Genomic DNA, 23,372 nt, shown 5'->3' with positions numbered 1-23,372 from the left:
AAAATCAAATGAAGATTTAATGCATTTAATTTAATTCTTATACAATATCAACAATTATTAAACTATTATTATTTACAATAAAACTTAATAAATAAAACTGCAACATCTTCAGACCCAGTTATAAACATTTGAATTGTGACACAAAGTAAGAAATAGCTAAATCACTAACACCCTTACTGTCACTTTTAAAGAATATACAGCTTCAGTAGCTCAACTGGTATAATATTTTGCCAGGTTTTTTTTTTTTTTTTTTTTTTTTTTACATACATGCTTAAAATGTATTTACTACCACAAAATTGAATATATATATATATATATATATATATATATATATATATATATATATATATATATATATATATATATATATATATATATATATATATATATATATATATATATAAATGTAAAGAATATGTTTGAAAATGTGAAAATGTGAATGTGTAACTGTAAATTTAGAATAGCTATCCATCTGTCTAACCTCACACTATCTATCTATCTATCTATCTATCTATCTATCTATCTATCTATCTATCTATCTATCTATCTATCTATCTATCTATCTATCTATCTATCTATCTATCTATCTATCTATCTATCTATCTATCTATGTAGAAGCTGTGAATGTGATGTTATTAGGTTGTCACTAGATGCCGCTCTGTTTTTATAGATACGGAGATAGGCGAGCGAAGAAGTCTTGGGTCCTGTTTCATGTGTTTCTGGGATACTGGCGGACTGACTGCGTTCTGAATGTCATGGCGACCAACAGCGAGCAACTGTCCCTTTGCTTCGTAACTGATACAAATCAAAAATTCCACAGCGAAAGTGAGTATAGTGGGTGAATTATTTCTCAAAAAGTATGGCGGCCTGGTTTAAGAATACGACGGGAATTGGGGGGGAACAGATTTTTGTTTTTTTCTGGTTTTGTGTTTTGTAAAGCCTGTTGCGAGTGGGATGCTAAGCTAATACAAGCTATCTAGTCTTTGTCCGCGTGATCCGTGAGACGCGTATCCAACCGCGTTTATAATGCGTTATTATTTTCTACGCCTTCATAATTTTATATTAGCACATCAATTAATTGATTATATAGAACCTGTAAATGAGCAGGCAGTGCAGTTGCAGAGCACGCTTGTAGCCTTTTTGAGATGCGCGTGTTGAGATAGCTTCGCGGGAGCGCATCTCCATTCTGTCTTCTGAATGAAACGCCATGCAAACAAACATTTGAAGTACTACATGTGGTTATATTAACGGTAGGTGTGGTTATATTGTAATAAAAATTAAACTTTCAAAAAAGGGATTGTCTATCCATGTAGTGCATAAAACAAACACACAAGTTGTCTCGTGCGCTTTCTTAACCGTGCTAACGTTAGCCGGTTTGCTCAACTGCATCTAACATCCATGTAACGTTAATGTGGTAACGTTAGTATTCTTATATTTATGTTTCTGTATGCTTGGCCTGAGTGGTCGTTTGTAAAAACTGCACTGATTGGGATAAGTAGTGTTGGTTGTAACCGTAGGCCGTATGCTTACAACATAGTAACATAACAAATAAAAAATATATATATATATATATATATATATATATATATATATATATATATATATATATATTTATTATTATTTTTTGTGAATTTACAGTAACGTAACTGTAGTATCCATGTTATTTGGGGGGGAAACCGATTTGAAAAGAATGGTGATACCTAGTAATATATGTGTTATTCTTAGGGTATAATTTGTATAAATGACTGAAAGTGATAAGAAGATTTTTAAGTTGAGGGATGCATTTAATCAGTCCAATTTACATGACCAGTTCTGAAAGTAGAGAAATTCCAGTTATCTTTGCCATTTAAACTAATTAATTTGGGAAAACATTAAAGGGATACTCCACCCCAAAATTACAATTTTTGTCATTAATTACTTGGCCCCATGTCATTCCAAACCTGTAAAAGCTTCATTCATCTTCAGAACAAAATGTAAGATATTTTGGATAAAAACCGGGAGGCTTGTGACTGCCCCATAGACTTCTAGGTTACACTAAGAAGAAAACAAAAATAAAGACTTTATTCAACGATTCCTTTATTAAACGTCTTTTCTGTGTCTCTCCGCATCACTCAAACTGGCTACACTCTTCTGTGTCAGCTGCATCACAAGGATGCACGGATTACTTTCAAATCAAAGCATGAATACACATAGAAACAAGTACATCCTTGTGGCTGGCTGACACTAATAGCTGTTATTATGCTTAAATGAAAACCAAAGGAGGCAGTGGTATTTGATATCCTATTTCGTTTTATTGTAAATATACAGTAAGGAAAATTGCAGTAGCCAAGACGAGCTGATTGAAGTTATCAAGTACGCTGCTGTTTATAGATTTAATGGACTTGCGTCTTCGCGGACATCACACTCCCGAGACAAATGCACAAAGTCTGAACTAACTACCGAGGATGCACGTCCAAAATCAGCGTACTTTTTTTTTTAATCAGCGGTACTTTGTATTGAGAAACGCGTGCAGACCTACGTCACCGGTCTATTTGCCTAATCTTCCCGGTACTTTACACCGCGGTGGAAACGCAGAAAGCAACAGGTCTGGGGGGAAAAAAGTTCCTGGTACTAATGTTCCGGGTAATTTCTGTGGAAACGCGGCACAAAATATCTTAAATTGTGTTCTGAAGACAAACAAAGGTTTTACAGGTTTGGAACTAGGGCTGGTCGATATATCTAACGATATGATCATGCGCATCTAATCAGTAAATCTGGTTCCTTGATTGCCGTTAAATCCCCATCACCTGCTTGTAATTGGAGCGGCATTTAATAGACAGAGCCATAGATCCCTGACAAGCTACACAATATCGCGTTCATTATCCCAGATGAATCGCCTTCGATAATTAGCGCGATATTGTGTAGCTGGTAAGCGATCTACTGCTCTTTCAATGACAGTTGACAATCGCGGTGGGTTGTCACGGCAACCATCCCAGCCCTACACACTGATTCAGTTTCCCTCTGCAGCGTCAACAATTATATAATAATCAGGCCTGATTCACTGGTTGAAGTTATCTTATGAAGTGATTTGCCAGGCTGATGTTATTATGCAACAGCTCTGCTTATTGAGTGCATAGAATTTCTGTGTGCTCAGCCATGCAGGTCAGATATTATGTAACAAGCCCTAAAAACATCCTTTCATGTCTTTATATAAGATGCATTATAACTATTTTTAATTTCAGGGCTCAACATTAAGGTTTTTTGGCCCAGTCATTCAGATATTTTTACTGGTTGCTTTGCCATTATTCGTATTTATTTTTTTATTTTTTTGTAAGCAAATATATATAACAAATATCTTTATATTTTTATGTTTATAAATGTTTTAATATGTTATGTTACTTTACTAAATAAAAATTTTACTGTAAGAGCTGTACAAATGCGTAGAGGGATAATGTCATAAACACACTTAAAAAAAAATATGGTGATTTTATTTGATTTTCTGCCCATTCAAACTGATGCTTACAAGACTATCACAAATCAGTGTTGCAGAATCTCACTGCTTTTGTGACATAAACAAAATCCACAAAAACAACATAACAGAAAACAAAATGTTTACATACAAAAGTTAGATCACCATCATCCTTTTTTTGTGTGCGTGTATGTGTGTGGTGTTTTTAGTTGGTTTGTTGAATTTATATGTATTTATTTTTAATTTCAGAGTGAAAACAGAGGGTTAACGCATTTCGTGTCCAATTTACAGAGCAAAGACTACAGAAATAATCTCAAAAACTAAGACTGGGATTCAGTTAAATCAGTTTTTAAAATGGAGTGTGCCGTAGACACCGGTCCTGGTAAGTTACAAAGTTTTTGTAATTAATACTCCCACAGTATTAGCATTGTGCTTTAATCATGTGAAATGTTGCTAATGGCACATTTACTGTTGGTATTGTTACACAAAAGTGCTTTCCATGTTAGCATATATTCAGGTGTTTTCAGATGTGCCACATTATTCATTTATTTGATGTCTTCTGACTTCTCCTACATTTTTCTCACAGATAACTTAAGGCTGGTTCACACGGCAGGATAATTAGGCCGATTTTAGCCCGATTCACCCCTTCCGACAATTTTAGGATGCTCCGATTATCGTAAAATAATCTGATCAAATATTCCTGCCATGTGTGGTGTGCTAAGACTGCTCTCCTATGCTCGGAAGAATGTCGGGACCGCTCCGATCTCAAATCGGGGATATCCAACATGTTGGATTTATTTGGCACGATTTCTTCTCGTGTGTGGTGTCCCCCGAGGACAAACAATCATGCTGCCTGTGGACTGTGGCGTGTAGCCAATCAGAAAGCGAGGTGACGAGGCGGTGAGGAAGTACCGGGAAACAAAATCAAAACAGCCGGCGTATATAATATAACAAATACAAATAAAGTCGATGGGCATAACTACATCCACAACTGCAGTCCACCAGAGTACATGGAAACGAATATATGAATGTTTATTTTAACGGTTATTAATCTGTGTAGTACGTAACAATATTTCTATGAGATAAAACAACAACTTATTTCCATATTATGATATAGCAAGTATAGTCCATGCTCGTGTTGTCTCCACCTCTATGACCATCGCCTTTTCTTATTTTTCTTAAAAAAAAAACAAAGCACAAACTATGGCCACTGCATCCTCTTCGTCCGCCATGATTGTTTACTCTAAAGTCACGTTTGATCTCGAGGGACTTGCGAGATTTCCCGTCTGACCTGGGAATGCTCGGGAGTCAAATCGGTTCGTGTGTGATGTGTTGATATTGCCGTGTGGCTGCACACCACACACGGAATGACCAAAACTGTTAGACCCCTTTTTTATTGCCGTGTGTGGGGTCTCTCAGGTTTGGAAAATCGGCCGACAATTTTAAAATCGTCCCGTGTGAACCAGGCCTTAACTGATATTCCCAGTATTTGTTTTAGATATAAGTTTGATATTTGGGATTCAGATATTGTTGCCATTAGGTTCTCTGTGTCCATTTTTAAGGTATAGCTAAGTCTGCATTATAACTTTGTGACTTTTTAATATAACTTTCTTGTAACTGTTAGGGAACACTTCTGTCATGCTGTAGTTACTACGTTAACATAACTATGTTTGTAAACATTGTACGTTACCTCTACAGATGATGGGCCATCTGATACTGCTGTTCCATATGAAGCCATTACTGTAAAGGATGGGAGTGAGACCCCAAAAAAGAAAAACAAGAAACATAAGAAACACAAAAGTAAGAAGAAACGTAAGAAGCGCAAGGGAGAAAAGGAGAGTAGCTCTGAATCTGGAGTAGAGTCAGATGGCGATTCCCAAACAAGAACGAGGTGAGAGGTTTAGTTGCTTGGCAACGCTGAATGTATTTTTTTTCCCTTGATGCTTTTAGATTCTTTTAAATTAAAAGCAAATATTTTCCTTTTTTACAGCATGAAAAAAGATGGCTCATCTAACCTTGAGGCTGATGATCATGCGAATGCCACAAAAAATTGCACAGAAGGTATGTCCGTGTTTTTTTTATTTTTATTAACAGACGTCCGGCTAATTATGTTTATGTATGATTTGAAACCAATTTACTGTGAGTTTTAATTGGAAATGTATTGTTTGTAAAGTAAAAGCACATTATATGTGTCTTTACAGACCTCAGTGATGTGGAAGCTGATGCCAAGGTTAAAAAGCAGAAACATCGTGTTGGGAAAAAGAAGAAAAAAAGAAGACGGAAAGAGGAGGAAAAGCAGGACGTTCCAAAAAAGTCCTCATCTCGCTCAAGATCGGCGAGTACCTCAGGGTCAGAATCAGAACCAGACTCCAAACAATCACAAAAATTGCAGATGGCATCTTTAAATTTGGACAGGAAGTCACCTATTGCTGCAGCTACATTTCCAAAAGACAAATTTAAAGATAGCATGCCCCAATTGGAAGATAAAAAGAGAGGAATGACTTCGGATAACACTGAAGAAGAAAGTTTAAAATTAGAAGGGATAAGAAAGATGTCTCCTGAGACTGCACATGCACTAATTGCAGAGAGGGACATAAAAGTGGAAGCTGTTGGTGAACAGGAAAGTTTTGGTAAAGTGCAAGAACTTCCTGATATTATTCCTAAGCAAGAGAATGTGCACAAAGAGCAAGCTGTGCAAAAGAACATTTCGAAGGAAGCAAATGGTAATCAGAAAGAAAAGAAAAACCAGTCCCTCTCCAGGTCAAGGTCACGATCGCTTTCAGACACTAAAGGGAAAAAATCTAAACACAGTCGCTCTAGAACTCCAAAGCAGTCATCTGGTAAATTAAGACATCATAATGACAGATCATCTTCAAGGGACAGGTCTGTGTCTGCCTCTGGTGGTAAGGATCGAACAAAAAGAAGCTCGAGGTCTCCATCAAAACAGTCACCGTGTAAAGTAAAAAAGAAAACTGGACGCAGGTCAGAGTCGCTCTCTGGAAGAAGAGCATATCGCTCAGACTCAAGGTCCCGCACAAGGACCAAAAGATCGAGGACTAGGTCTCCACGACGTGGTCATCGCTCAAGATCTAGGTCAACTAGAAGACCAAGACATTCACGCTCAAGATCAAAACAATCTGTTTCTCGGCGGAAGAATCGGCGCTCAAGATCACGGTCCAGATCTGTACGGAGAGGAAGACAGTCAAGGTCCCGCTCTCGAAAGAGGACACCTGTTTCTCGGGCAAGGCGGTCCAGGTCTAGATCCGTCAAAAGAGCAAGGCGAACTCGCTCAAGATCCGTTGTGATTCTTAAGCGATCTAGATCACGCTTAAGAAGAAACAGGAGATCTAGATCAAGATCTGCTCGTAGAAGATCAGGTTCAAGAAGCCCAAGATGTCGAAGTAAGTCTCGGTCCCCTCAACGCTCCAGGCCGTCCGAGTCACGTTCTCCTGCAGTCCGTCAAAGGAGGTCAAAATCTAGGAGCCCTCATAGCACAAAGTCAGAGTCCATATCTCCTCAACGATGTAAGAGATCAAAGTCACGGACATCTTCACATAATTCAAAGTCTGAATCACCAAAAGTAAGAACTAAAAAGCAAAAAAGTAAACGGTCAAGGTCAAGGTCAGTTTCTCAGAGACGCACATCAAGATCTATTTCCAGGGAGCGACAGTCATCAGATAGTATATCCCCTACCAAGAAAGCACACTCTAAATCTCCTACTAAAGAGGAGAATTCCTTAAAGGATGAGAGTTCAAAAGAAACTAAACAGCAAATTGTGGATGCTGTAGAGGAAAATGTAGAAGTTAAAGCGACAGAAGAGTCAAATCAATGGAAACCAGTGTCTACTGAATGTGCTGTGCAAAATCCATCAAATGAGGACACAACATCATCAGAATGTGTGATACAAAATAAAAAAATAAAGGAAGAGTCTGAAAATCTCTCTGAATGTGAAGAAAGACCAAACCGATCCAGATCTTTGTCGTCAGAGCCAGTTCCTCAACATGGTACTGCAAGATCAGATGAAGATGATCAATCAGGGGGCTCACGATCACCTACACCAAGTAAAGTAAAACAATCAAAGTCCTCCAACAAAACGTCACCTGTACGGAGAAAGCGCTCCAGATCAGTTTCGTTCACACCGAAAAGGCGATCCAAGTCTAAATCGGTCAGTAGAAAGAAGAGGTCAAGGTCTCCTGTTAGAAAACGCAAGTCCAGGTCTCCCTCACATAGTCGTAAAAGGAGGACGAAATCTCGGTCACCTGTTCGGAAAAGAAGATCACGATCAAGATCAACCAATCGAAGGGCAAAATCAAGATCGAAATCTCACACAAGAGCAAAGCGCTCAAAATCGAAATCCCCCAAGCGGAAACGGTCAAAGTCTAGATCGCCAACTCGAAAAAGGAGGTCCAAGTCACGTTCCCCTGCTAGAAAGAGAAGATCTCGTTCACGGTCAAGGGCTCGTCTGTCCCGATCCAGAAGATCACGCTCTGTTTCACGTCGTAGGAGACCAGCATTTCGTGGGCGATCTTTTGATAGACGAGATCGATGGAAACGTGAACCAAGCCACTCACCAGTTTTGATTCTCCGTAAGAGGAGGTCCACCTCAAGATCTCGACGCAGCTCTAGCAAGACGCCACCACGTCTTACTGACCTAGGTAAATATACGCTTTGCTTGGCTTCCCTTTCTTGGTAACATAAATAATATTAAAGTTGACTTAAATAATAACATGAAATGCTTGTGTACATAACTTACCTTAATTGATTTTTCAAACAGATAAAGATCAACTGTTGGAGATTGCGAAGGCTAATGCTGCTGCAATGTGTGCTAAAGCTGGAATGCCCATACCTGAAAGTCTCAAGCCGAAGGCAATTCTACAGTTACCTCTGCCAACCCCAGGTCCAGCCCCCTTGTCTTTGCCTCTGCCATTGCCTGTGCCCAATTTACCTATGAATCTCCCCATGGGTATACCAGGTATGCCTGCAATGCCAAACATGACAATGAACGCTGCCATGGCAAGTATGAATGCGGCGACAATGACGGCTGCTCTCTCAAACATGGGTGCCCTGGCCTCTATGCCTCCAATGGCTCCACTTCCTACCATTACCAACAAGCCCCCTTCAGCACCAACACCTAATCTGGCCAGTATTGAGGAGGTGAAGAGGAAAGTGGCTCAACAAGCTAACAGCATTAGCATCAAGGAGTTTACAGAGGTAAGATTTGTTTGTGTGAACTGCTATCCCAGTTGTTTAATGTATCATGGAGTATAAATATTGGGTTAAGTAAGGTGTTTTAGTTTTTTGTTTTAAAAACATTAACAATCTGCTTTACCATTATTAATAAATAAATAATAAAAATCAATTATTAAGTTTTCACAATAATATTGTTTTGCTGTACTTTTGATCAAACAAGTGCAGCATTGGAGAGCATAATAGACTTATTTTTAAAACATAAACCTTACCAAGCCCTAATATATCTATATAAAACCAATCTTTATACTATTATTACAATTATTATTATTTTTATTTTTATTTTTTTAGAAATGTAAACAGATCGCAGAGAGTAAGGAGGAGATGAGTATTGCACGGCCACATGTTTCAGATGATGATGATGATGAGACACGGGTGAGTATTTAGGCTTAAATTTAGAGCAGCAAAACCAAGAATGTGTGAGTCTTGAAACAAAATTAATGGAGAATTATTGTTTTTGGCCACAAATTCAATGGGCTGAACACATAATCAAAAGTGATCGTCATGCATATCTTTCAGTGAAGCACGGTTCTGTGATCAGAAGTAAATAATATTCCAAATATGCCCTGCCGACGAAAGGCAATGCAAGTCGTTCCAGGGTTGTAGCTAGAGAAGGGATAATAATACCACATTTAATAACATGTTTTTATTTCAGTCTCACTTAGCATTGCATTATAAAATATACTTATTTATAATTAAATTATAATAAGAAGAACTCAAAAAAAAAAAACATTGTGTATTTATTAGTCCCATTGAATCAATGAAAGCAGTTCAATCTTCTGTTTCCTGCAGCAACATGCTTTACCTTTCTTCCGCGGTGCATATTTGGAGTTTCAGCAAAAGAGTGCCCTCTGGCCTTCAGAAGGAGATTTACTGATTACAGAACTGTGCTTCACTGAAAGATACGCACGACAATAGCAGCTTTTTCCTAATCACGATTGTGATTTAATTTTGATTAATCATGCAGCTCTAACAGTTTTATTAATTCGCTTCGTTAATTTAATCATGTTGTGTCCTTTTGAACTTATTAAAAAGAAATTCAGTCTTGTTTGCCTGTATTTACCTCTTGTTTGTTTGTAACTATTTTGCAGTAACCCACTGTCATTCTGCTGCATCTCATATATAGTCCTGATGATGGTAACCTGTGGCTCGTATTTGTGAAAAAGGATGATCTCCGTCATGTAAATGAAGCTTTTGTTTGCTCACAGGACATTTGAGCATCTGGACACTTGAAGCTACATTGATTTCAGTTATCTTTAAATGGTCATTTGTTGGAACAACTGCAAGCTACAGGAATCTTTTTTTACCCTAGACTAAAACCTACCAGAGTAGACCATTCAGTATGTCTAAAAGTGGAACAAAGGAGGTAAAGTGTAAAACAGACATACTATCTGCCCAGACTGACAGTGAAACAATTCGCTTTCAGGCTTGTTTTTACTTTTACTACATATGGTGCCTCTTGATACCATGAAGAAGGACCTCTGGTAGATTTAAGACGGAGTTATGGGTGTACCTAAAAGAAGAAACCGATTTTGGGGTGCAGTTTAGATCACAGGTCAGGTCTGTTGGTACACATTTTCAGAGCTTTCTGTTAACATACAGAGTTATGATTATTTTAGGAGTATATTTTCCGTCTTTTAAAAATTCATGATGTGTTAATCACTTGTTTAAATGCATTGGTGAAGAGAATTGTGTTTGTTCCTTAACACTTTTGTGAACTTTTAAAACAAATTAAATGTTGAGGTTCAGAATTGTTGCTGTACTTGACTGCTATACTTAACATGATGTTTGCATTGGGGGTGCATTGTAAGGCTTTTGACCACAGACTTTCTTTGAGTTACATTGGTTAAACCTTGCCGTGCTGCTTGCCAATTACTGGCATTGTGGTCTGTCTTTATCTAAAAAAAAAAACAAACAAACAAAAAAAAAACATTACAGATTAATTGATGAAATTTAATCTTTTTTTTTTTTTTTTATATCATGTAATGCATCCTTGTAAATGACAGACCATGGTGCGGTTGTGTGGTATACAATGCTGTTTTATCTTTGTGACTGAAAAATTTGACCCAGCAAAGCTGCAGGGTGAGATGCTGTATTTACAGGAGTGAGAGCATGTCAGCCATCACTATTCTAGATAAGGAGTGATTAAAATGCATATGATTTGAATAAGATTATTGTTTAGACATACTGTATATTGTGTAGGTGTGCATTTTGTCCATTTTTTTTTACCTCTCCCCTCCACTGTGTTCTATGGTGGAGACCCCTTTACCAATTTAACTAAAAAGAAATGTGATGTCACACTTCCTACTAATTCACGTAAAAAAAAAAAAAAAAAAAAAAATCTAAAGAGTATGTTCAACATGAGATGTTACATGCTACATTAGCTGTAGATTTGGCACTATTGTTGTCCACATTAAATGTAAAAAAAAAAAAAAAAAAATCTGTTCAAAACTGCTCTACACTTTATTAGATGAATATTAACAACAGATTTCAAACTGTAAATGTAAAGCATTGTAAATTACAGGATCTAATTTTGCCATTATTTTCTTATTGTTCATTTTAAGGGACAGTTAGCCAAAAAATAAATATTCTGTGGTCATTTACTCACCCTCATGTTGCTTTAGACCTGTATGCCTTAATTTCTGCAGAACATAAGATTTTGAAGGTTTGGATAAACATGAGGGTGAGTGATGACAATGTTAATTTCTGAACCATCTCTTTAATTAGAAAGTCGTCATCGTGAAATGAGTTTGGCCATGTTGAAGTCTCCTTAAGGATAATATGAAAAAAAGGTTTTTTTTCTGCATCTAAGGTACAAGCCCACATTCCTTGCATAAAATGTGTACCGACATCAGTTTTGACAAAGCATTTTTATCCTTTCCATCACATTGTGAAATATGATGGCACTTTCTATATAATGCAACTTCAAATATTAAAGGAAACAATCTACACAACTTTTGGAAATGTGTTTTCTTTGATAACCAGTTAAAATGAAAAAAAGTTGGTCACTTATTAAAAATATAAAAAGATCATTGTGTCTGATTTAATTTAAGCTCCACAGTACATTTGACATAATTACACAGTTTGCTCTCATGATATCAAAGAAAGTATGTACCAGTGATTAACTCTTATCAGTTCTGTATTATCAAGGAAAGCATATCTGCCACTTAGTACATGACTCTAATAATCTCTTTTAGATTAGACAGTATAGGTCATATGAAAGAAAAGGTGCAACACTTTCGTCCATTCTAGTCGCTATTCTACAATTTACTTATATATTAGATATAGGTATTTTAATTTGACTCAAAGACATACTGTCCGTTTGCGGACCGCGGCGTCGAGAAGAGTAAGTAAGCAAACCTAACGTTATAGCCGTTCAATCTTGTGTAATCTATAGAAATAAAGTAAACGGTCGAAGAATAAGTAATAACAAAAATTCCCTCTCAGTGATGTAAATCATATTTTTAATGCAACTTATTTCTAAATACTGCAGTTATTTTCAGGGATGTTTTACCGCCCCCTGCCGGAATCACAGATTATGTCGAAAAGAAAAGGAAACGGGAAGTTGTCGAGTGCGTTACGTCGATTGCTGCTTTTCCGCAAATGAAAGGTTGAACCGAAGTTACTTTGTTCTTATAACACTCTAATTTAAAATTAATAAGTACAGTTGAGCACGTCAATGCCGATATATAAAAAGGTTCCCAAAGTCAGCGTGAGTCGTAAAAGGGCAGTGACATTTGCATATAGAATGGACAGAATAGCTTAGCTTACCAAACCGTATAATTATCGCCAGTTCTGTAAGAATTAAACTTATTTTACTACGTGGACAGTAGTTTCCTATCTGTTCCCATATTAACATTATGGAGCAGTCGAGTAATGAGGACAGTGAGGCCACCGTGGACGTGCATTTTACCGAGCTGACTGATTCACTAGTGGCCTGGAAAGTTCACATGGAAGTTTTTGCCATAGAAAACCCTTTAAGAGTGAGTAATATTGAATTCACACCCCTGTATCCATCTGGAGAATTTTCTTAAAGCTTGACGTGTGTATAACCCCGCGTATAGATGCATTTAAGGACTGCTATATATTAAAATAGCTTTCTTGTCAAACATATAGCGGACATGTCCATATTGCGATGAACTACACAAAAATAGTTTTAAGCACATCATGTGTTTGCTTGGTTTAATAGTGTGTTGTCGGATGAAAAAAAAATCATATTGTTATAGAGTCATGCAGTTGGGGATTTGTTGGCTGCACATTCATGCTGAAAATGTGTCTTTCCACTTTTTCCAAAAGATGCTGTTGGACTGAAATCTGTTGACTGTGAACTCATGGAACCAGAGATAAATTGCTTTGTGACATGGGACTTTATACCGCATAATCTTCACAGTAATCTTATTTAATGGGCCACAAGAAGATATAATCTTTTTCCTAATGATATGATGCAAGCTTCAGATTTGATGATTAGGCATTTGTGAGGTGGTTGAACCTGAATGTCTTTAACTTGGAATTTTTTTTCTTCCCCTTGGTATAAACGGTCACAACTACTAACCTTTTAGTTTTTTGGAATATTTATGGAGATTTGGACGTCAGTGAATTTCCCTGACAGATTCTTTGTTCCTCATCATAAAAAAGGAAAACAGGAACTTGTGGAAATAGCATTGTCATTGTAAAAGTATTTGAATCGATCCAGATAATAATAATAATAATAATTATTATTATTATTATTATTATGACATTTTGTGTGTTTGTGTATGGTGTTGGTTGCATATCATTTATCAAACGAAGCATTTAGCTTAATACACTCTTTTTTTTCCCCTCAAAGTGTAGTGTCACATACTTCCTTCATAATTTGTTTAATGTAAGTTTATGATGTATTGAAGTAGTAGCCGTGTTTTCAGAAATGGAGACATATTATATACCCGCTAAGTCCCTTGAGTTTAGCTCTGAAATATTGACGTGCCTTACAAGTCAAGTAATTCAGTGAATAAACAAAGTAATAAATAACAAAGCATATTGCACTCATTTGTTTGCCATTTTTCTACGAGATGATTAGGACATTGCTGTGTTGAATAGGTGTGTTTGTCTTGGCTGAAGAAATTTTCCACTTGACGTCACCTTTGTTGAGCTGTTACACAAATCCTGGCCATCAGACAGCCTTAAGTCAAGTTGTAGACATTGTTATTATAATGTAGAGCAATGACCAGTTGTTTCTATTGCCATTTTTATATAGTTCAACTCAAAGATTGATTTACAACAGTGACGCACAACAGGTTTTGTCAGTTTGTCTCATGATAAATGAGCATTTGTTAAGGAGATTGAGAAATAATACACAATATACAAGTACTTATGTCCAAAGACTAGAAGTTGTCTATACCACAAATAGGATATTTTTTAGCTTAGGCAACAGGTTTCTGGTGTGTGCAGTTTTCCAAATAAGATGGAAACCTTGAGTTTAATGGAAATGGGATGAGAGAATAATAGTGATAGGAAAATAGTCTGCTGTTGAAAAATGGAGAAAATGGAAAATCTGTTCCATTGTGTTTTGCAATGTGGAAACAGGAAGCAAGTTCTAGGACACGTATTACAATGCGTATGCAAATATGATTGAAGAAGAAGGTCATGTTACCATCATAGACGGAGGTCCCAAATATACAGTTAGAGGTCATTCAGTAATAGTAGAGCTTTTTTCAATGGTAGCTTGATTCTTAAACATATTATTCACTATTATCGGACACTTCTTCATTGTTGTGAAGGAGCCATGAATGGAACTGATGTAAAAAATGCTATATGATTGCATTACAGTTAAATTGTGGGAATAATTTACTCAAAAATGAAATTTGTTTCCTTTTCCATTAAACACAAAATAATTTGTTTTGAAGAAATAAAAACAGTTTCTGGTCCCTAAGATTTTTTGATTAATGTCTATTGTTTTTTTTTTGGCCAAAACTGTTTGGTTACAAACATGCTTCTTTGTTAGTTTTTTTGTTTTTGTTTAGAATACAGGTTGGAACTACATTAGGAGGAGTAAATAATGTCCAAATTTTCATTTTTGTATAAACTGTTCCTTTAATTGTGGTACGCCACTCAAACACTTTAATTTGCTGTATGTTTGTACGCACAGGTTCCACTGGAACACACACATTCTTTTCACAATATCAGCAGTTTTTGCTCGTGGCTGTTTCTTTTCTTTTTTTTTTTTTTTAACCTCTGTGATGCAGATCATGATCTCTGCCCAAGTAAACAATCTTAATTTCAGAACTTATCATTGTGGTGTCATCTTCCACCCTCAGTTCTTTGAACCGGCCTGTTGACAGTGGCACATGCGTGCAGCATTTTGTCCAAACAATAATAAAAGGACACATTTAATTTATAATTTGTCTTAAATCTCATTTTGTAAAAAAAAAAAAAAAACCTGAATCGAATTGTTATTGAATCGTTACATCCCTAGTGAGGTCTAAATTTTTTAAAGGGACAGGCAAAAATCCCTTTCTTATTACATTTACTATACTCTTGGCTTCAATACTAATTTTGTTCAAGCGTACACATTTACAGACTAACAAGTCCGTGTCTGTTGTGAACATGAGAGAGTCTTGTGTAGTTTAGACCATTCTAAATTTGAATTGGGCTTTTAAATTAATATAATTTGCCTAATATTCAAGGCTTTATCAAATGCATTAATTTAAGCATTGCATTTTAATTAATTTCTTTATTAGTTAATTTAGTTTCACTATTACTGGAAAATTTTCCACTGGTTTCACCCTCAATCAATGCGTCAAAATGTGTTTTTTTTTTTTTGTTTTTTTTGTTTTTTTAAAGAGGTTATTCATAGTCAGCTGGTTGTCTCATGGTGAAAGAATCCACTTTGGTTGTTTGTTTCTGTGGAAAGTCTGGAAGGAGTTTTGACACTTGCTGTATGTGACACGGGCCCTGGAGCAGTCATAAACTCAGCTGGGTGTCTAGTCAGTGGAAAATGTAAGCTGTTCTTGTAAAAGTGTCAGATGAATTGACATTCCCTGAGCAAACCCATTCTGATATCATAACCTAAGCCAGGGTCTTATAAACAAAACACTGACTCATTTGGAAACTTGAAACCCACTTCCTGAATTGGTGCTTCAAAACACGAAGTGTGCCATTTAAGTGCACAAGTGGGTGAAAACTTGATATGGAGCTCAGGTCAGTTTGGGCTATTATTATCTTGCTATTTGTACCTTGTGCCATGACCCATATCCCACCTTTACACACATTTCTTGATAATGACCTTATTTGCCATTAAATTGACCACAGGTCCTTTTATTTTCCATTACATTGATGACAGATAATAACTTCATTTGCCATTACATCGACAGAAAATAATTACTTTATTTACTCTTAAATTGAGGTTAGAAAAGAATTGAATTTGCCATTTGACTAAATAATGATCCAGTTTCCTGATTCTTTGACATCATACTTTTATTCATCATTACATGAAAATGTCATTTTCAAGTATTCAATTTAACAATACATATATGCTTAATGTAGTAACTGATATTCCTATATAAATATAGGAAGTGACAAATCAAATTAAGGCAAAGTAAATATGAAAATATTTTTATTATAAAACATCATTTTCTGTAGATTATTTATTTGTTTTTTTTGCTGTAATTTTTACATTCCATAGTCCTTTTATTTGTTGTTACTCTGACGGTAAATAAGAATCTAAATTTGTCCTATATTTTAAACCTGTATTTTCGGCTTCTAGCTATTTAAAGCTGATGAATTCAGCTGTTTGTGTTGTATGCTTTTGAACGGAATGGAAAGTTTTTATATGCATAACAATACCTTTTGGCTTCTACCTGTATAAAAGCAAACATAAAACCCAGCAGCACAACTTAATACTGTCCTGTTCACCATTTTCCACTCTGTATTCCTTTTTGTTATAATTCTGTTTCAAGGTTGTTGTTTTTTCTCTCTCCATTCCCTAATAAGAGGCCTTGTTCCACTTGAACTAGATTCCCAGCTTTTGGACTAAAAACATCTGCACATATGACTGACAGATGCTTATGGCCAGTGTAGACATCTCTGTGCTTATCTTGAAGAGGAAAGCTTTTACCAGATAGAGAGGGGAAAATCTGAGTGAAAGGCATGCTGAGAATTTCTAGTATGTATGCTCACTTCAAGGTTTTATTTAATTTGAGAAAATAGATAGATAAAAGAAATGGGAGTTCCAGAGTTAGTTCTGTCTAGATCAGTAATATTTATTTTGAAAGTAGTCTTTTATTCTCAGGAGGGCTGCAATTATAGAATCAGAAATACAGGAACATTGTTTTCTCTATTGTATGATTTATTTTATGATTATTTTTATATGTAATTTATTCCTGTGATGGCAAAGCTAAATTTGCAGCAGCAATTACTCCAGTCTTCAGTGTCACATGATCCTTTAGAAATCATTTAGGCCTAAATATACTGATTTGGTGCTCAAGAAACATTTCATATTTTCAATGTTGAAAACAGCATTGCTTAATATTTTGTGTGAAACTGATACTTTTTGTTCTCACAATCCTTTGATGAATGGAAAGTACTGACACCAATGTGTAAATATATCAAATCTGTGTACACTTTTTTTTTTCTCTCCAGATTTTATCTCATCAGTTTTGCTGTACAATTTTATATTGCAGTCATCATTAACTGGTTGTGCTTTAGGTAGCAAATCATGGTGAGCCAACACCGAAGCAGTTTGTTTGTGCTCAATTTGTCAGAGTGTTGTTACTTGCATTTTATTATATTGTTTTATTTTAGTTTACTTCTGTTTAGTGTTATCATGCCTGTAAAAGTAGATGATATGTTTAGCTTGATAAAGAATTAGAGTTAATCTCTGTGCATCGGCCGCACTGTCGTCAGTGTCAGTATTTGGTAATAGTTGTGTGTACACAAGAGACTGAGAGAATATGGATCATGTTTGTATTGCTTGCGAAACTGAGAAAATAACACCATGCAGATGTGTTAAAGATAAGACGTGATAACTGAATGCCACTTAAACAGATAGAAAAAGAAAAGCTGCTCTTCAATAATAACAGGACAAATCCACTGCCCCTGGAGTCAGACAGGAGAAAATGAACACCTATGGAAAGTATGCTGCGGGGAGCGCTTGATAACACAGCTGCCCTTCTGCCCAGCTCAGCTGATTTAGATTTTCCATCACGATGGGAGGGGCAGCATGAAAGAGACCGATACAGATCATTGTTTAACCACACTGTGTGTCCTGAAATGGAATGACTGAATTGAGCAGAGATTGGCCCAACTGGATCTGAGCTACATGGAAAGCAATGGCGCATAGTTTCCAAGAGTTGCATTCTCAGGGTGTGTGTGTTTAAGTGTGAGTCTGTGATTAGTCAGCAGAGCCATTCGTTTCGGTACAGAATGGGAAAGTGAGGCGGAACCTGCTAGCCGAGTCACCCCTCCCCTGTAGTAGGCGGAGCCTGTAGTTGTGCAGCTGAGAGGGGCCTTTATATAAAAGGAGACAGCTGAGTGAGCTGCAGTCTTACGAAGCTTTCAAGACGTTTGATCGGTGGTGCAGGAGGACAGACCATTCCAGAAGATTCTGTCTCAACAAAGCAGTGTCACGTGACCACACGGGGGGGTTTAGTTTCTGTGCATTGCTCAGTTTGACCCATTTCCTTTGTGAAAACGCTCTAGGCTCTCTACAGGACTGAGACCGTCTGAGAAGGACAGGAAGAAAAGCAGAAGCGAAGAGGGTGATTTCGAAGCATTTGTTTCCTGAAGCAGGCGTCAATCGTGTCCTCACGCTGGGGAAGGCAAAACGGACACGTCTCAGTCCCTCCTGCCCTTTACATTCTCTAACCTCTCAAGTCCTCCGGAGGATCCGTCAACAGGCTTCCGTCATGCACCTGAAAACCATGAAGTGTAACCCTTTCTGCCTTATTGCTTCCTTGGAGGATCCGGATATGTTTAACAGACCTGAGCAGAGGGTAAGGCTACATTGACATGGTGCCTTATGATATCAAACTAGCTTTAAATGCTGGAAGTCAGACTGCTAGAAAACCATGAATGACAGAACGCTGTCAGAAAGCTATCCAACAGCTCTTTGAATTCCTCATGCAATCTCGTCTTTATTGATGCCAACTTGATTTGTGCTTTCTGTGAGGTTTGTGGTTGACTGAATGACCTACTTATGATATTTGTATTTAGCTAAATATCCAGTTGATTGGTTGTGGTAGTAGTGGTTAGGTCATGGAATAAGATGCTGTGGGAACATTTAAAGAGCATTTGGCTGGACAATTTGGGGGTTTTGTATCTGACGTAAGCACTTACGCACACAACACCTATGCACAATCGGAATAACCCGGGATGTGTGGATCATACTCTATTAAATCTCTGCATAGCTTGAAATGGTCCATCAGGACTTTTTCTGTCAGGTCCGCCTGCATGTTCACAGCATGCAGTAAGTCTCTGTTACCTTGGAAACCAATATCTTGCCGAGCACTGACAGACGTGATCATTTTTAGGATGTGTATTAGATTAGTACTATGTGCGTCAGTATGGTTTAATATAGAAGCGTTTACTGAATATCAGTCTGGCAGCATCCCCAAAAACAAGCTAAATGGATTTGGCACTATAAAGTCTTAGGAGTGTAGACTCACCACGGGGTGGGGGTAATCTAGTGGTTTAGGCTTAAGGCTGGTTAGAAAGGTTGTCAGTCTGACTCTGAGCCTAAATGGGGGCACACTTAAAACCTGACCTCAGATTGCGCAACAGGGGATGTTTATTCGTGTACTCCTGAATCACATGCGAAATGGTCCTTTCTTCATTTCTGTTTCCATGAAGATATAAAGTGAAATGTATTCATCTGAGATGTTTCCTCTCATCCCCAGGCGAGTTTTGAGGATCTGTTCCGTGCCTTCGACCGAAACGTCACCTTCCAGTTCTTTAAGAGTTTTCGTCGGGTCAGAATTAACTTCACCAATGCTCTGGCTGCTGCAGAGGCAAGAGCAAAACTGCACAAAAGTGACTTCAATGGCAGGGAAGTGCGACTCTATTTTGCCCAGGTATGTCAATTTAAATGTAGCCTATACATATATTGCATTTAATAAATGTGTGTGTGTGTGTGTGTATGTATGTGTGTATGTATATATATATATATATATATATATATATATATATATATATATATATATATATATATATATATATATATAAGTAATAATAAGGTTATTTTTTTATGATCATTAATAAAAATAAGAATATATATTTTTTATTTACCACACTTGTCAACTGGGGGGTGGGGTGGGGGGAAAGATAATGACCGACTGTATAAACAAACATTTTGTATTTTTTATATGCTATATCATATTATAATGATTGTATATTGATTTTATGATTGTGTAATATTTTATAATGACTTCTAAACTGTAATGTCTTTTTATTACTGTTTATTTTATCACACCTGGTTAGAGCTACAGTGTACTGATTATTACAAAAAAAAACCTCTTCTTTCTAGTCTGTGCATATTGGCAGTCCACACCTTGAACCTCCAAAACCAGATAAGCAGTTCCTCCTGTCCCCTCCTCCGTCGCCCCCTGTTGGTTGGGAGCAGTCAAAGGATGCCACACCTGTCATTAACTATGACCTTCTGTGTGCCATTGCCAGACTAGGGCCAGGTAGGAAACGCTTTCATAAATGTAATCTTTTTTTTTTTTTTTTAATGTTCCATTCTTAAAAAAAAAATAGGTCATAAATTATTCATTTAATATGACCCGCTCTAAACGTCTAATAATAAATTCTCTCTGTTCAACAGGTGAAAAGTATGAACTCCAACCAGGAACTCCCACCACTCCCAGCGTGGTTGTTCATGTTTGTGATAACAATCAAGAAAGCTCAGGAAATGAGGAGGAAATGGATGGAGGCAGACGTCCACGTCCAAAAATCGTCCAGACCCGTCGACCAGAATACAGTCCCTCTGTCATGCAGTGAGCCTAGGGAAGCTCTCGTTGTGCCATAATCTTTGCTTTACTATCACAGGACCCTCTGGGGATCTGTCGTAGCATGCAGTTGGTCCTCCTCACCATTAGAGGACGCCTTAAGACAGAACCTCAGCTCTGTAGAGAGCGACATAACGTATATGTCCACTATCTCACAGGGCAAGGGGTTCATTGCATGCATTCGATGGTAGACTGACTCATTCTTCTGCAGGCTGGGGGTTTTCAAGAGTGCTTTCATTGGTAACTGTGGCCATGGAGAACATGAGTCTCCAATTGTGTAGTGTTTTTTGTATTTTGGGAAGCATGTTGAATCCCAGTCAGTGGGTGTGATAATATGATTAGTTTATTTCTTTTAAGTTTAGCTTGATATTTTCAGGCTCTTAATAAATACTTGTGCAAGATTACTGGAACCTGAACTAGAGTAAAGTCTGATGATGAAGTAAATATTTTTGTCATAAAATCTGGGGGGTGCTTTTCCCTTTCATATTGCAATTAATTGTAAGTCTCGTTCCACCATGTGCCTCAGCATGTTCCTAAATTACGGATGGCCATTAAGTGCTCTCGTTTAATTTTATTTTTTGGTCTAGACATATACAGCTTAAAATTTAGTTATACGAGAGTCCATTGTTTTAACGTTTTTAATAATAATAATAATAATAAAAAGACTCAAAATGGCTCAAAGTAGTTGTTTATCCATTAGTATGTACTGAAAGGCATGGTCCTCAATTTCATGCACTTGGGAGTCATTTGTAGGACCATAACACTGTAATTAGTTTTTGTTGGAAGACTGTTACACTCTTGACCAGGATAAACACCAGTTGATTTTTTTTATTACATTGACCTTAATAATGTATTTCTGATGCCTTTTACTGTTTGTTATGTCTGTATATGATGGTATATGCTGTTTTTTTTTTTTTTTTTTTTACTTAGTTTTGAAAATGTCACTGACTTGGCAATGGCTTGGGTGTTTGTCCTGTCATACATAAATAACAGCCATAACATGTCATTAAAATGTTTTTTTTTCTTCAATGTTGTGTTTTGTCCTTTTACCTTTTTTTTTTTTTTTTTTTTTAAAGTGAAACTGTATTTTAGTCGCAAAATAGTAAGTGTTCTGACTTTCAGCCCACATGCCTCTTGAGTTTTATGCATTTATCCATTTTCAAAAGATGACTCAGTCTTGTATGCTGGTATCGCAGTAATGACGCAAGTCGAGGACTTTTCAAGGTGATGTCAATTTTTTTTTTTTTTTGCCCTGAAATTGAATCTGTGAGTCTCGAATTCCTGGCTGTCTCAATGTAAACCATTGTTCCCACTTGCATGTGGAGTTATTCAACATCAAGGTCTAGCTGGCAGAGTTGATAGAAATATCTAAATTCCCCAGTGACTCATGCTCCTCTCCACCAACATAACACTTAACTAGCCCGTTAACGTCAAAATAATAAATTCAAAAATATCATTCTCTCTCACATTGGCTTTTAATTACATCTGTGGTTGATTGGTGCAGGATCTGACCACGTCATTGGTAAGACTTCTGTTCAGGTGCAGACTTTCCCTGTGTTGAAGCTGATGACCTTGACTTGTTTTAGATTCATTAAAGCTGTTGACATCTTGAGAGGACTGGGTCCTTCTGAATAAATCTCTCTATGTTCAGAAATGGGTGGAACCATGATCTCAGATACTGTCCTGTCTTCCTTAGTGTTTTTCTATATAGAAGAGCTACAGGGAGACAAGCAGGAAAGATCTACAACACACTGTTTTGGCTTCTTTTCCATTAAACTGAAACTTCCTATTACCACCAAAACTAAGGTATGTCTGTTATGCTTATATTATATACCTTTCTCTCTTGCTTAAAAACCAATATCAATTTGTGTCTGTATATTATATACTGGACTGCTTTGCTTTGACAATGATAATATATATATATATATATATATATATATATATATATATATATATATATATATATATATATAGAAAACTGCTGGGTTGCTTACTATTGTTATGTAAAAAAGAACTGCATTTATTTTAAAATATTTTGTAATATAATCAATGCCTTCAATATCACTCTTGATCATTTTAATGCATCATTTCTGGATAAAAATAATTTAGTTAAAAAATATTTTCTTTCAGAAAAAAGTACAGATCCCAAACTTAAAATTATTCGATAATATTTTTTATTCAGTATAGCTTTCGCATTTAGATCAAAATATTAAGATCATCAGAACGAAATTCAGTCAAGTGTATCCAAACATTTGATTGGTTGTATATATTTAGCAATATAGAAGTATTCCTAAAAAATAAAATAAATAACCAAATGATGAATTCCATATCTGTATATATATATTGAGTTCAGTATCTATATCCACAGTGGAAAAAAATGCTAGAGCAGAACTACACAGATATCCACGCTCTGCTGGTATCCTGGTTGCAGCACTACATTAATGAAACATGGGTGGTGGGCGCAGCTCCGTATACACCACCACATCATCCACCTGTGCATCTGAGTGGAGCTCCGGTCCCTGATAAAGGTCACGGCATGATTTACATCTGTCTGATGGTGGGACTCTTCAGTTTCTTTACCTTTGGCATTATGTTCAGCTATATTCGCTCAAAGAAGGTGGAGAACTCACAGGATCCATATCATCAGTATATAGCTAAAGACTGGGCTAGTATAGCCTCTCCTGTGGTCATCAGTAACC

At 36.7% G+C, this 23,372-nt stretch overlaps 2 protein-coding genes across 5 annotated transcripts; both read left to right on the top strand.

Moving 5' to 3' along the window:
* Positions 1-681: 681 nt before the first annotated feature.
* LOC113108467 (serine/arginine repetitive matrix protein 2-like) lies at positions 682-11,649 on the top strand. Of its 3 annotated transcripts, none has more exons than XM_026271613.1 (8): positions 682-825; positions 3,698-3,830; positions 5,147-5,339; positions 5,439-5,509; positions 5,650-8,103; positions 8,223-8,659; positions 8,987-9,070; positions 9,787-11,649. In XM_026271613.1, exons 2-8 carry the CDS (start codon positions 3,803-3,805, stop codon positions 9,787-9,789), a joined length of 3,270 nt encoding a protein of 1,089 aa, XP_026127398.1. In that variant the 5' UTR covers positions 682-825; positions 3,698-3,802; the 3' UTR covers positions 9,790-11,649. The 3 variants fall into 3 exon arrangements, with proteins under 3 accessions (XP_026127398.1, XP_026127400.1, XP_026127399.1); XM_026271615.1 differs by having other exon boundaries at positions 702-825; positions 3,740-3,830; XM_026271614.1 differs by lacking the exon at positions 682-825 and adding an exon at positions 939-1,250.
* Positions 11,650-12,270: 621 nt separating this feature from the next.
* On the top strand, positions 12,271-21,702 carry LOC113108468 (calcipressin-1-like). 2 transcript variants are annotated; one of them, XM_026271616.1, is made up of 4 exons: positions 12,271-12,678; positions 19,567-19,740; positions 20,193-20,352; positions 20,490-21,702. In XM_026271616.1, exons 1-4 carry the CDS (start codon positions 12,556-12,558, stop codon positions 20,663-20,665), a joined length of 633 nt encoding a protein of 210 aa, XP_026127401.1. In that variant the 5' UTR covers positions 12,271-12,555; the 3' UTR covers positions 20,666-21,702. The 2 variants fall into 2 exon arrangements, with proteins under 2 accessions (XP_026127401.1, XP_026127403.1); XM_026271618.1 differs by lacking the exon at positions 12,271-12,678 and adding an exon at positions 18,203-18,663.
* The last annotated feature ends 1,670 nt before the right edge of the window (positions 21,703-23,372 follow it).

Source organism: Carassius auratus, chromosome 9 (assembly GCF_003368295.1).
Source record: "Carassius auratus strain Wakin chromosome 9, ASM336829v1, whole genome shotgun sequence".
Classification (NCBI taxonomy): Eukaryota; Metazoa; Chordata; class Actinopteri; order Cypriniformes; family Cyprinidae; genus Carassius; species Carassius auratus.
The sequence above is the reverse complement of the archived record's forward strand: the minus strand, read 5'-3'. Positions and strand labels throughout refer to the sequence as shown.